The 14,829-nt window shown below is 38.3% G+C and overlaps 3 protein-coding genes across 6 annotated transcripts in view; 1 reads left to right on the plus strand and 2 right to left on the minus strand.

The window, feature by feature from the left end:
* LOC5519912 (protein fuzzy homolog) overlaps window positions 1-2,425 on the minus strand; it is a 46,040-nt gene extending 43,615 nt beyond the window's left edge. The window contains exons 1-3 of one of the 2 annotated variants that reach the window (XM_032364708.2): window positions 2,041-2,422; window positions 1,410-1,538; window positions 336-457 (exon numbers count right to left, since the gene is read on the minus strand). In XM_032364708.2, the coding sequence (XP_032220599.1) occupies window positions 336-457; window positions 1,410-1,538; window positions 2,041-2,052 (263 nt within the window). In that variant the 5' untranslated portion in view covers window positions 2,053-2,422. Of the gene's footprint in view, window positions 1-335; window positions 458-1,409; window positions 1,539-2,040 lie in introns of both variants that reach the window. The other variant, XM_032364710.2, reaches the window with a different exon arrangement.
* Window positions 451-10,301, plus strand: LOC5519829 (mitochondrial inner membrane protease subunit 1). Of its 3 annotated transcripts, none has more exons than XM_032364716.2 (6): window positions 451-474; window positions 4,269-4,366; window positions 4,791-4,860; window positions 7,808-7,849; window positions 8,674-8,784; window positions 9,275-10,301. In XM_032364716.2, exons 1-6 carry the CDS (start codon window positions 466-468, stop codon window positions 9,341-9,343), a joined length of 399 nt encoding a protein of 132 aa, XP_032220607.1. In that variant the 5' UTR covers window positions 451-465; the 3' UTR covers window positions 9,344-10,301. The 3 variants fall into 3 exon arrangements, with proteins under 3 accessions (XP_032220607.1, XP_001639699.1, XP_032220608.1); XM_001639649.3 differs by lacking the exon at window positions 451-474 and adding an exon at window positions 1,513-1,715; XM_032364717.2 differs by lacking the exon at window positions 451-474 and adding an exon at window positions 1,579-1,715 and having other exon boundaries at window positions 4,273-4,366.
* LOC5519913 (protein lin-7 homolog C) lies at window positions 9,877-14,240 on the minus strand. Its single transcript, XM_001639735.3, has 11 exons — window positions 14,125-14,240; window positions 13,547-13,588; window positions 13,385-13,461; window positions 12,876-12,947; window positions 12,499-12,564; window positions 11,695-11,789; window positions 11,571-11,619; window positions 11,407-11,461; window positions 10,734-10,769; window positions 10,602-10,657; window positions 9,877-10,450 (listed from the first exon to the last, which is right to left on the minus strand). The coding sequence occupies exons 1-10, from the start codon at window positions 14,156-14,158 to the stop codon at window positions 10,602-10,604; spliced, it is 582 nt and encodes a 193-aa protein (XP_001639785.1). The 5' UTR covers window positions 14,159-14,240; the 3' UTR covers window positions 9,877-10,450.
* Window positions 14,241-14,829: the final 589 nt, after the last annotated feature.

Genomic DNA, 14,829 nt, shown 5'->3' on the forward strand with positions numbered 1-14,829 from the left:
TACGCGCTTCCGCACAAGCACGTAATTCCAGAAGCCCTGACTATACTATAGTAGGGGTGATAAATGGTTCCTAAGATCTTTTTTTATCAGATTTTCAAAACAGTTCTCACACCCTTTCTGTATTTATTAGATTGACCATTTACTACCCCCAAGGTGACCTTGAGGTTTTTTTTTCAAATTGGTGGATTTGTGCCCCTCTCCCTTTTTCCCTTGCTTTATTATACACAAATGTAAAGGCTTTCCAAAAAAATAAAGAAGGAAATAGATCTCTTCTATGATTTGAGTATTGTTGATCTTGATATGATGTTGGGTTGCATTGATGGATGAACCAATACCTGTCTTTGAAGACTTTCCAGACAACCTTTGCCTCATCAGTAAGAGTGTTGTGAAGGGTGACACCCTGATTCTTGGCAAACATATGAACACCATTGAGAGATCCAACCACTGGAAAGGGTAGCTGAAATAATGGTGCAGGTAAGGACGCCAAAAATTACAAATTTTAATTAAATAGTTACAACATCATGACCACTTTGCTTAGACGTTTCTTTGACTTATGCACTAGTCATTTGAAACCCCCATGGTCCCGGGGAAGTGTGGGGTTGACATGGGGGTTTAGAGCACTTTTGAACTAGAATTTGTCCCAAGGGGGTGGGGGAATAGACGGTTTTTGACTCTTAAGACTTGTCCCCACCATGGGGGCTTGGGGACAAATGAATAAGATCACAAATGTCCTTCGCAAAAGTAATGTCAGTTTCTGGTTTGAGACTCTTTTCTGTAGCAAGCAATTCCACGTATCAGCGTGTGGCAAGCTGCATAGTGAAATGTGCAAAAATGAATATGAATGATAACGCCAGATGAAGATTATTTATTTTTCATTTGTTTTTGGTAACTGTTATCTTCATAGTTATTATTACAAAAGTACTCTCCGAAATGTACTGGCTTTGAAAGATTAAGGCTTATTTCAGATGACTTGTTGTCGGGTAGTTGCCTATAGTTTGCATCCCGAGGGTAGAGGCATTTGACTGCAGTTTTGTCCCGAGGGGGTGGGGGCTTTTCTCGGTTTTGTACAGGGTCAAAGTCTAATCCCCCACCCTTCCCCGGGACCATGGGGGTGGTGGTTTCAATTGACTAGTGCATTAATAAGTATAATTCTTATGACATTATATAAAACTACACAGGGTTAAACAGTGTTCACAAGACGCATTTTTTTATTAGCACTAAAGGAGCCCAAAAGCTCTGCTTAGAAAAATAAAAGAGAGAAGCAACTTCGAAAAAGTTTTCTAAACGTTGTTTTTGCAAACTACCGCTAGAGTTTTATGAATATTTTGCTATTTCTTTCTAATTGCATAAGCTTCAAGATTTTACTTGCTTATAAAGACCCATTAGATCTTTCAGTCTAGCCTCCTTACCTGGGGTAAATCACCTTTAGTTCTCGTAAACAGCGGAATACCCCCATCTGTTGTCAAACACAACAAGTAAGCCGCCATGTTGGACTCTCGCCAGGCGCATGCGTCAAGCGTCTTGAAGAAATTCGAGACCTAAAGACAAAATGGCCGCTATGTGAAAACGCGCGTTTGCAAACTTTAGGGCTCTTAGCGCTCGGTAGCCGCTTGGCTGCGGATTTAGATATGACACTATTTAGGGTGTTGTATGGGGTGACTGCTGCTACTAGCTGTTTGTATGTATTCGGGGAGTACATTGCTGAATTTACAATGGTAAGTAAGAGATTAGCCGAGCGAGGGTCAGCGAGGTATGCTTAATCAAAGGTGACATGAACATAAGCTTATTTTCCGATCAGTAATCAGTAGAAGCGTTTGGAAATTAACATTCTTATAAGTAAATCTAGAATTTATGTGAACTCTAAGGAGGAGAATTATGAAATGGTTTATGTGAATAATTTTACACACCACTGACAGATAAATACTCTGACACTCCACTTGATTTCGCGCCTAAAACTCGCGTGACTTCCTTGGAATTATACATCAATTGCAAAACAAAACTCTGTTTATGAAACAATACTTGGCATTAAATACTACTCACCGCATCCATCATTTATTTCATATGTTCTTTAAAGTTTTTCTGATAGCCCTATCCTTCTCCACGTTGTTGCAAATAGCGTGGTGTTTTCGTATCGAATATCTTGCTATTTGATCCGTGAACTTTTACAAACCAGACATCATCAAATTTCCATTATCATCGTATCGGCTATTGAGAGCCTTTGCGGTGTTTTACAATTTTGTAAACTCAGGAGAATTTGCAGGATTTTCAAAGGGAATCGCGTCGAGATGCGATAAGACACAAAGACAGCTGTTTTTGCCGTATGGCGTGGAAAAGGTTCTAATTTAAACTTGCCCAAGGCAAAATACCAGATTAATCAATCATGAATGTTTTAAGTAAAATATCGTAATCTTTACCTATTCAATTCAGAAGATAAATCCAAACAATGCTGAGTTCGTCTGAGGAAAACAAAAGAGGTGCTAATTGTTTACAAAATGATGAAATGTATCAGGATGCCTTCGCTACTAATTACCACTAGATACAATTGCGAGATCAGAAGATAGACATAACTATATCATTTAGCTTTACTAACTATATCATTTAGCATTACTAACTATATCATTTAGCATTACTAACTATATCATTTAGCATTACTAACTATATCATTTAGCATTACTAACTATATCATTTAGCATTACTAACTATATCATTTAGCATTAATAACTATATCATTTAGCATTACTAACTATATCATTTAGCATTACTAACTATATCATTTAGCATTACTAACTATATCATTTAGCATTACTAACTATATCATTTAGCATTACTAATAATTAAGAGTTGCTTACCTGTTCTGGAAATATACTGCAGGCCTCTATATAAGCTCAGTGAGAAATATATTGAAGGCCTCTCATAGGCACAGTTCTTTTGCACAGCACAATATGTTTAGGATGTGGAAGGTCGCCCAGACATGTAGAGCAATTCTGAAAGGGGAAAGGGGAAAAACAAAACAAAGGAAGTCTGAAAAAAATTAGGTACAAATTGGTTACAGCCCTAAGAATATTGATCAAACTAGCCCCCCCTCCCCCTCTCCCAATCTACAGCACCTGAGAGCTTATGTGACCTTAAAACCCCTATAATACGCATAACTATTCACTACCGACACTCCTAGGTGCGTGTTTCATCTTGTTTTCCACTGTTTCAGCCACTGTTTCCACAATATTTAGGAAGGAAAGAACATAATGTAACGAAGAAAAGGACCAAGCAATGCGTGCTTCAGGATAAGGATCATTGACAAATAAAGATTGATGTTATCGGAAAAGATGTTGGTTTATTCCACACAATCACTCAAACTCAAAACTATTCTTTGTTTTATCACTAATAAGTACTATAACATGTAATTAATAACCATGAAGCGAGAAGTCGAGGAGAATGTATGCAGAACACATATATATTTCGTTGCTATTGTTTGCAAATTCGACTCACAGCAAAACTTCTACATATTGTGTGTTTCTCTAGCCTGCGTGCAGCCAAAAATTAAGCTGCACGCAGGCTATTGTTCCTCTTGCATTTTCGGGGTTGCATCGAGGCTCATCTTTGAATCGAACCTGCTATTTTCATTCCCTCTATATGTGAATGAGTGGCTCAGAGTCTGAAAAACTTTGACTTCCAGGAAAACTTAACCCAAATTCCTTTGTAGTCGTTGTGATTGTTATCACGCAATGTGTCAAAATTCCCTATAGGCAAGATACTGGCATCTACACGAATCCAAAAAAGCGAAGGACAAAATCGAAGATTGTTCTTATCTTGTGTTAAAAATACTCATAAAACGCAAAAGGAATTCGGTATTGTTCTTGGACGTCAGTGAATAATTAATACAAGTTTCACAAACCTTTTTACATACTTCAATTTCCTGTGACCATCGTCCTTCGGCTCGAGGGGGTAAAACCGCTTTCATATGACATCGCATAAATGCCAGCATATAGATCAATCTTAGAATTATTTGCCAGGTATTGTTGCTAAACGATAAAGTAATAACTATTTAAACATATCGACAATTTTAACGTGATTTTAACAACGATGGAAGAGGTTTCTTAAAAGTTTTAAACAATTTGTAGACTTTCTATTTTAGCGCAGCGCTAAAATAAAGCCTCGATCTGATGTAGCTTTGGTTGCTTATGGGCCTTTAAGATTTTATCACAGAAGAAGTCAACATACAGTGCTACTGACTACATTTAAATCACATGCTGGATTGTTTTCTTCCAAAGCTAGTTGGGCCATCTATGGAGCCAACTCTAAACAACAGTTCTACCGAAAACATTGTTGTGACAGAGCATGTTACATCCCGGCTCAGGACTCTTCGCAGGTACATAGTCTGCTTGGTGCCCTGGATTTTTGGGGGTGTCATTGTCTCAAATTACAGTCCAGAGGCTTAGGTTTATACCTTAAATTATAATCTAGTGCCTCTGGTGTCCAAAATCAACTGATCCCTAAAAAGGTTGCTGATTTTCCCAGAAAAAAATGGGTAAGGGCCCATATTTTCTTAAAAGCTTTTATGGCTGCTTTTATAGAAGAATTCTGAGGCTCAGAAAAAACCAACAAATACAATCTCGTGATGGGATCTTTGAGGTTCCACACTGCTCCCACAATGACCAGAAAGAAAAACAAATAATAACCAATCATACTTACTACTCATACCTATTGAAGAAAGTCTATAGTGGTCTTAATACATGCCTGCACTCATTAATTGTATTTATATATATATATATTTTTTTTTTCCTTTGTGGCAGGGGTGATATTGTTGTTGTGCGTTCCCCTCAAGACCCCAGGAATCTAGTGTGCAAGAGGATCACAGCGATGGTAACAGCCCCTTCTAATTTCTAGCTCCCTAAACCCCACACAGCCTATTTTGTTGTTAATTTAAATGTGTATTATAGAATAGAATCAAAACTTATAGGAAAAAGTCAAGCCAAGGTGGGTGCAACTTGTGTTATCATGCAATGGGAAAGCCCCATCCCAAATTTGAGCCTACAGGCATGTTATGCCAGCTGGGTGTACTGATGGTTGTGACATAACAGCTGGGTGTTCTGATGGTTGTGACATAACAGCTGGATGTACTGATGGTTGTGACATAACAGCTGGATGTACTAATGGTTGTGACATAACAGCTGGGTGTACTAATGGTTGTGACATAACAGCTGGATGTACTAATGGTTGTGACATAACAGCTGGATGTACTAATGGTTGTGACATAACAGCTGGGTGTACTAATGGTTGTGACATAACAGCTGGGTGTACTAATGGTTGTGACATAACAGCTGGGTGTACTAATGGTTGTGACATAACAGCTGGATGTACTGATGGTTGTGACATAACAGTATAGTTATGCCAGCTTGGTGTTCTGATGGTTGTGACATAACAGTATAGTTATGCCAGCTTGGTGTACTGGGTATAGTTATGCCAGCTGGGTGTTCTGATGGTTGTGACATAACAGCTGGATGTACTGATGGTTGTGACATAACAGTATAGTTATGCCAGCTTGGTGTTCTGATGGTTGTGACATAACAGTATAGTTATGCCAGCTTGGTGTACTGGGTATAGTTATGCCAGCTGGGTGTACTAATGGTTGTGACATAACAGCTGGATGTACTAATGGTTGTGACATAACAGCTGGGTGTACTAATGGTTGTGACATAACAGCTGGGTGTACTAATGGTTGTGACATAACAGCTGGGTGTACTAATGGTTGTGACATAACAGCTGGGTGTACTAATGGTTGTGACATAACAGCTGGATGTACTAATGGTTGTGACATAACAGCTGGGTGTACTAATGGTTGTGACATAACAGCTGGGTGTACTAATGGTTGTGACATAACAGCTGGGTGTACTAATGGTTGTGACATAACAGCTGGGTGTACTAATGGTTGTGACATAACAGCTGGATGTACTGATGGTTGTGACATAACAGCTGGGTGTACTAATGGTTGTGACATAACAGCTGGGTGTACTAATGGTTGTGACATAACAGCTGGATGTACTGATGGTTGTGACATAACAGCTGGGTGTACTAATGGTTGTGACATAACAGCTGGATGTACTGATGGTTGTGACATAACAGCTGGGTGTACTAATGGTTGTGACATAACAGCTGGGTGTACTAATGGTTGTGACATAACAGCTGGGTGTACTAATGGTTGTGACATAACAGCTGGGTGTACTAATGGTTGTGACATAACAGCTGGATGTACTGGTGGTTGTGACATAACAGCTGGGTGTACTAATGGTTGTGACATAACAGCTGGGTGTACTAATGGTTGTGACATAACAGCTGGGTGTACTAATGGTTGTGACATAACAGCTGGATGTACTGATGGTTGTGACATAACAGCTGGGTGTACTAATGGTTGTGACATAACAGCTGGGTGTACTAATGGTTGTGACATAACAGCTGGGTGTACTAATGGTTGTGACATAACAGCTGGGTGTACTAATGGTTGTGACATAACAGCTGGGTGTACTAATGGTTGTGACATAACAGCTGGGTGTACTAATGGTTGTGACATAACAGCTGGATGTACTGATGGTTGTGACATAACAGTATAGTTATGCCAGCTTGGTGTTCTGATGGTTGTGACATAACAGTATAGTTATGCCAGCTTGGTGTACTGGGTATAGTTATGCCAGCTGGGTGTTCTGATGGTTGTGACATAACAGCTGGATGTACTAATGGTTGTGACATAACAGCTGGATGTACTGATGGTTGTAACATAACAGCTGGGTGTACTGACGGTTGTGACATAACAGCTGGATGTACTGATGGTTGTGACATAACAGCTGGATGTACTGATGGTTGTGACATAACAGCTTGGTGTTCTGATGGTTGTGACATAACAGTATAGTTATGCCAGCTAGGTGTACTGGGTATAGTTATGGCAGCTGGGTGTACTGGGTATAGTTATGCCAGCTGGGTGTTCTGATGGTTGTGACATAACAGTATAGTTATGCCACTTATCGTTATGCCAGCTGGGTGTACTGGGTATAGTTATGGCAGCTGGGTGTACTGGGTATAGTTATGCCAGCTGGGTGTACTGGGTATAGTTATGCCAGCTTGGTGTACTGGGTATAGTTATGCCAGCTGGGTGTACTGGGTATAGTTATGCCAGCTGGGTGTACTGGGTATAGTTATGCCAGCTGGGTGTACTGGGTATAGTTATGCCAGCTGGGTGTACTGGGTATAGTTATGCCAGCTGGGTGTACTGGGTATAGTTATGCCAGCTGGGTGTACTGGGTATAGTTATGCCAGCTGGGTGTACTGGGTATAGTTATGCCAGCTGGGTGTACTGGGTATAGTTATGGCAGCTGGGTGTACTGGGTATAGTTATGGCAGCTGGGTGTACTGGGTATAGTTATGGCAGCTGGGTGTACTGGGTATAGTTATGCCAGCTGGGTGTACTGGGTATAGTTATGCCAGCTGGGTGTACTGGGTATAGTTATGGCAGCTTGGTGTACTGGGTATAGTTATGCCAGCTGGGTGTACTGGGTATAGTTATGCCAGCTGGGTGTACTGGGTATAGTTATGGCAGCTTGGTGTACTGGGTATAGTTATGCCAGCTGGGTGTAATGATGGTTGTGACATAACAGCTGGGTGTACTAATGGTTGTGACATAACAGTATAGTTATGCCACTTATCGTTATGCCAGCTGGGTGTACTGGGTATAGTTATGGCAGCTGGGTGTACTGGGTATAGTTATGCCAGCTGGGTGTACTGATGGTTGTGACTTATTGGAAAATGCATTTTTTCCTAGGCTGGGGATCTTGTCGATGATGGAGCAAGTGGTTATCTTAAGGTGTGTATTGCATTTTGTAGGGTATTTGTTTATGAGCTGGATGTTTGTTGACAAGCGTATGTGCATCTAAATCCACAGAACATGGTTTGCACAAGCAAATCCACAAATCAATCAAATTGTTATTTTAGTTGAAAATGTAATGCAAATGATAATTTGCCTGACATTTTAGGAAGGGGGGTGGGTAAGGGTGCTAAGATTTTAGATTTGTAGGGTAAACATTTTACTCAACTTGAAATGGCTGTTGGTTAGCTCATTTTTTTTACCTTCTAGCTGATTACTATCCCTTGGCATGCACTATGATGAGAAATATTGTCCAGTGTATTCGTGGTACTGTGTTTCCCGGTGTATACACTTTTTTACTCCAAAAATTACCTGTGCATTATAAGCGGAACCCATTGTTCTCAGTATGATAAAAAGCGGAAATCAATAGGAAAATGCAGTGATTCCATTGTAGGTGAGAAACAGTCACAAAATCTCTCAAAAATAACACAGTAAAAGGTATTTCAAACGAAGAATATCTTCAATTTCCTCATCATGTGTTTTGTAAGGGAATAAGCCCCAAAACTCGCCAGAAAAACAGCAATTATTTATGCTTCCTTTGCGATTTTCTTGTTGTACTTGATACTTCTCTTTCTTGTTTGGTTGTTTCTCATTTCCTTGTTTTTTGTTCGTTTTTCTATTGGGGTGCATATTATACGCGGGTTTTCAATTTTTTTTTAAAGGCCTTGAAAATTGGGGTCCGGATTATACGTGGGTGTGTGTTTATAATATACGCGGGGAAATTGGTTATTGGGTACCAATACGCTGCAACTCCTTGATTCAAGGTTCCAAAGGGACATATTTGGCTACTGGGTGACAACCAGGAGAACTCCACAGATTCCCGTGATTACGGCCCAGTACCATATGGACTAGTCCGTGGGAGAGTGTGCTACAAAGTAAGTTATACCCCTAGTTCTAAGTTATGCACCTACGCCTTTTGGCTTTAAAAGGTCAATTGAATTATTAACCTGTCTAAAATAAGGTTGCACTTGGAAAATCCATATGTCATAACCAAAAGTGCTTCATCTGTATCAAACAAATAAGTGTAATCAAAAGTGAATCTAGGCTTGAAGAATTTTGATGTTTTTTTTTTTTTTTTTTTGCCTTAAAACATCCTCATGGCTTTCAGATTGCAGGATTTACCTATTTTTATGTTACCTCTGAGCATCTGTGGGTCAGGACACATGGATTCTCAGGTTTATTCTCGTTTATCTTTAAAGAGCCAACTAGAAAGCTTGATCAGCATTGCCTGCAAAGATCATTTCTGTGGAGTTTAAGAGGAGGCCAAAATGACAAAAATCTTTCTCTGCTCCAAAACTTCACAGAACACTTGCTCTCAGGCTAGATCAGCATGGCACTCTTTTTATACAAATTACATTTTTCCAGGTGTGGCCCTTGTCTGAGTTTGGAAAAATAAAGAGTCCAGCGATATACGAAGAACAAAGCTTGCCATAGCACCAAGAACAAGTATCAAGCTAAAATGACATTCACATGCTGGAATTCACTAAATAAGGGGAAAGGTGGCCGGAGATAGCTACAGACAGCTAGGCCCCAGTGACGATGGATAGATTGGCTTGATATCCTCATTCTTTTTAAGCCCTCATGAAATGTTGTTATAGATCATAACCCTGTAATCCACCCATGGATAAAATATTGCAAGGTTTCTTTCAATTTTTACACAGAAATAAGGGGTGAGGTTCAGAAAGCTATCAAGTTATTAGGTAAACCAGTTGCCTAAATACAGTACAGTTTTCCAATAATTTTTCAAGGTCAAGTTAAGAAAAAGCACATTTTTTTAAACATTTCTTTAAACATGAGAATCAATTTTCCATAGAAATTGCTTTTCATTCCCCATAAAACTGCAATTGTGCAGACAAAAAAGGTATACAAAAATGTATCATCTTGTAGTTTCTTGTTTGGATATATTCTGTTTTCTATTACTATTGCCCCCAAATATTGAACGATCTGTGAAAAAAAAAACTACTATATAGAACAATGTAGAGTTTTTATTTTAATAAAATACAAGAAAAGAGTTTGCCTTTTCTGTGTACAAATGACAAAAAAGCAACACTTAGCAAAAAGAAAAAAAGGGCTCAAAGCAAGCATAGTAAAGAATATTTTATTGAACTGCCTCACAAGACATTTCATAGGCTGTTAAAAAGCACTAAAAAGTACATTTCAAATAACTAAAAAAAAATTAATATAACTTGAACTAAAACCATGGAAAAAAAAAGGAGCAAGAAGGGGCTGACAATTACATTATATGAGAATGTACAGTAAAGCAATGTACTGTAAGCAATCTGTTTTTTAAGCGAATGAAATAAGGGGTGAAAAATACCTTATTCTTTACAATAAAAAGTTATAAGTAATAAGTCTTATTACCTTATTCTTTACAATAAAAAGTTATAAGTAATAAGTCTTATTATCAGGTGAGGGTCGAGATTTTATGAGTGTAAGTGAAGGTGATCATGCATTCTCTGTGGCTTAGGTCATTCAAAGATTCCTATAATTAATTGTCTCTTAATCATATTTCTATTTATCCTTTGGACCATCAGACATCATCTAGAAAATGGAAAAAACACAAATTTTAAAACCATTGCTATATGGCATACCCTGGTCTCAGAATAAAAATGTAAGCAGCTAAGTGCAAGATTTTGGGACCTGAAAATGTGCGACATTTGTTCTTTTTTTTCTCCAGAACATTGAAATTTACCTATCGTTTACGAGAACCCCGCTGGCTGTTGAATCTTGCCTCCATTTCTTCAAGCACTGTTGAATTCATTGAAAATTGTTTAAGAATGAATTCAAGCTGAATGTATTCAAATGTCAAACCAGGTTTACTTACATTTTGGTGTATACTTGACAACCAAGCGGACACTTCCTGCAAATCGGAGGGACCACAAACTTATTAGTACTGAGTATTAGTTAGCTGAGGGAGGAGAGATGTCATGTTGATAAAGTATTTGACGACACTTCAATAAAAAATGACAAAGTATGAGGCACTTGCACTATGAACCCACAGTGCCTTAGTTGTGACAATAAATAAATCAACAGTCCATTATTATAACTATTCCATACGTGCCATTCTCTTGACCCAAAAAATGAGAAAATAGTTTCTTGTCTTTGGTTCTGAGATTATTGTCCAAAACATCAAATTCTCACTATAAACCAAGACTCCCCTACCCTGGGTACCAGAGGCTCAAGCTTTACTCGGACAACAAGAGCAACGAAGCTGGGGAAAACGAGTCCAGCTGTGAAGCGGCGGAGTGAAGCTCGAGCCTCTGGTACACAGGGTAAGAGTCCCCCTCCCCCCCCCCCCCAAAAAAAAAAAACAAGATTTCTGGCTGTTCAATCTTGTTTTTTGTTTGTTTGTTTTAGGATTGGGTTGGGTTTTTTGGTCTACTGTAAGTCTGAGAAATTTGATTCAAAATCTTAAACTACTACCTATTGTGATATGACATTTTCTCATACTGAAACTATAGTTATGCATCTTAGTTAAATAGACTGTGGGTACTGACCTTGGGCCTCCTTGAGTAGGTCAACAGCTTTTTCATGGTTCTCGCCCTCAACACTCTGCGACAAAACACAAGGTCACCTCACACATACTGTAAACCTGATGTCCTGATAATGCAGAATATAGAACATATGGCACAAAGTATTTTACATTATCTACTTTACTTACAACTCCATTCACTGAGAGAAGCTGGTCTCCACGCTTCAGACCACCTTGTCTGTCATTGAATAAATTCATAATTATGTTAACAAATAAAAGAATAAAAGTGTCAAGTATCTCATTGAAACTGTACCTATCTGCTACTCCTCCAGGAATGATGCGGGAGATGTAGATTGGAGAATTTTGTTCACGTCCACCCATTACATTGAAGCCAAGGCCTTCATCAGTCTAAGAACCCCCAAAACGAAAATGTTAGATATTGATTAAACTCAGTTCATTTTAAAAATGGTCACAATTACAAAGGGGAAGAGAAAGGACAAAAAAACATGATACAGTACATAAATCACTCTAAAGAAATCAAATTTACTTTTGAAGAAATTCTTAGAACTTTTGGATTCAATTTCATTGATAATATTGTGAACCATTCTCTCATACTGCAAGGTAGGTATAACCAAGATTCAAAAGTAGAAGCATGAAAATTGAAAAGTTGAATTAAGTTGAAGTTGAGCATTTTGGACCGGAAATGAGTTCTGAAAAGGATATCACTTCATTCATTTTAACTGGGAATGGGACTTGATGATTTGTGTTATCCTTCAAAGTATACAACACTTCTTACTTCATCAAAGTATGATAGTTATTGCTTTCACATTGAAGCATGTTGTCAAGTTGAAATACACTTAATTTATTTTTCTGGGCTCTTTATTATGCTAATTTATATCTTGAAATGTTTCTGACACATGATCAATCTGGATTTTGGATGAATACCTGGATAAGGGGTGGGACCCCAATTCTCCCATCAATTTTATACTTGTCCATCCCTAATATTTGATTAAACTGTTATACAACCTAGAAGTTTCAAATGCTTCAACTTATTAACAAAACCATCCTGTGCTATGATTATGTGAGAACCAAAGTATTATCATAGAAGACTCTGCACCTTTGGCAGCTCTACTACTCTGGGATGAGCATGCCCCTCGCTAGCGGCAAAGGCAGCGATTGTCGCCTGCAAGATAAGGTTCAGTAGAAAGATGGTTTACCAGTAGTAAACCAATGTGTTTAAAACAAGGACTATGAATTCATACTATCATTGCTTGGGCATTTATTATCTGAAAAATCACTTGCTTCTTCTAACATAATACTCTTCGATTTGACAAAATTATTTTCCTGGTTCACATTAATTTTATTGATGTTGATTAAATCTGCTTATGTTGGTTAAGGTGCTGATTCCCTGTTATACGATATGCTGGTCTGTATCATCTGTTGTATCCTGGTTAAGAAATCCTGGTTAAGAAATTACTATCTATTGCGCCCTACCTTAGCTGTAGCTTGAGCTCTTAGCTCTGGACTGCCCTGAATTTCCACTGTCTCATAGACATGCTCATATACCTAACAATAATGACAACAGATTTTATCAAATTAAAGAAGGTTGATTAACCACTCCTTTGTTATTGTTTATATAATTGAAAATACAACTTTTTTTATACAAGGAAACTTTACAATAACAATCTAAGAATGAAATCTGTTGCATTATTTATGATTATTAATTGAAAATATCTTGGTAACTTGCTTAAATGAGCTGATGGGAATGGATGCTTTGTGTAACTTGCCATTGAGCGGGAGTACTGTATATAATGACGGCATGATGGCAAGCAATATAAAAAATGCATAGTTACAGCATTGTACTTTATATTAGTCAGATCATGATTATCTCCCATATATTTTACAGTTTTTGGGATCAATTCATCTGTTGTTATACAGAGATCATTGTCAGATTGATTATTTGCATCTGAAATTTCCCCTGTATAGTGAAATTGGAAATTTACCTCTCTGATCGCCTGGCAGAACTCACTCTCTAACACCTTTTGCAGGGCTTGCAACTTAGCTGGGGGAATATTCCCATCTATTAAGGTCCAAGAAATGGTTAGAATCTGCACCATAAACAAATAAATGTTAATCTGAATTAGATTACTGAGATCAGAACTTACTATTCTGTAATTTCTGCAGCAGTTCAACAGCTCTGTTAACATCTTTCAAGAAATAACAAGAATGAATAATCATTTCAAATAAGTAAGACATACTGAACAAGAGGAATATCTATTGAATACTTAAGCGCCTTTTACACGAGGCCAATCAGTGTGTGCACCAATTTGCCAGAAGAATCCCAACTTCGTAAATACGAAGGAAGGATGAAGACAGGGATCATAAGTAACTGCATCTGTCTTTGTCTGTCATTTGTTTGCGGCGGTACAATCTTACTAGTAGCTCCAGAAGCAACTATCAATTCATATACAGAAACATACCCGCTAGGGGTGAATACTTGAAAAAAGGCAATTAAAACCAAATAATTATGTCCAATTCATTTCTCGCAGTAAAAACCACGAATCAATCATTCAAAGGCGAGCAAAGCCAAAACGTGACAACTCTGTTATGATGCCTGGAGGCGTTTCTTACTTCGTGATCATGACACATTATCGTCGATAAAAAACTACACTAAAGGGCTAGATAAACATACAATAAGCAAAAGAAAAAATGAGATTTTCATGGTAGGTTTGACTGTGTTTACCTCGAGCGAGTGTGAGAGGTTCGGTGGCCGCCATCTTGGACGCTTTCGATCGTACACCCAGTCACGTGATAAAGCACCCAGGCCACATTCCCCGCTCATGTGTGAGTCTTTTACCCAAAAAATTCTAAAGTTCGGAAAATAAATCCGTTATTGCCCCTTGAATCGTCCTGGGTGAGGGAGTGGGCACTAATTCGAAACGGGGTCACTTGCTTAAAAAATTCAGAATTTTTTAACTACCATGTCTTTATTTCAAGCATTTCAAGAAAAAGTAAAGAAAATCAAGCCAATAAATTTACCACCAACAACTAAAAAAAAAAGTTTAGTACACGCCTTTCAATTTTCAATAACAAAAAAAAATTTTCTTGTAGGTGCTAAGAGCCTTGCATTTGGTAATCCTTTTGCTTATTTTAAGGTGGCCCGCGTCAATTCATAAGGACTGCTTTCAAGGAGGAGCTTGGAGGACGCGGCAGCACATTGTCGCCATAATTATACTAAAAATGCATCCATTTCGATCGCTTTTAGTAGACTGTGTTTTGACACCTACCGCTTGAATACGATCAAATTTAGGGTATAGAAAAACAGTTGCACCAGATTAAAGTTCAATATCTATGCGGGTAACGACGCAATACAGCAATTTTGCTGTACCGGTTACTTTTCCAAACTCCCAGAAGCCGCAGAGCTTTCTTCGAACTTCTGTTGTTTTGG

The sequence above is a fragment of the Nematostella vectensis genome, chromosome 6 (assembly GCF_932526225.1).
Source record: "Nematostella vectensis chromosome 6, jaNemVect1.1, whole genome shotgun sequence".
Classification (NCBI taxonomy): Eukaryota; Metazoa; Cnidaria; class Anthozoa; order Actiniaria; family Edwardsiidae; genus Nematostella; species Nematostella vectensis.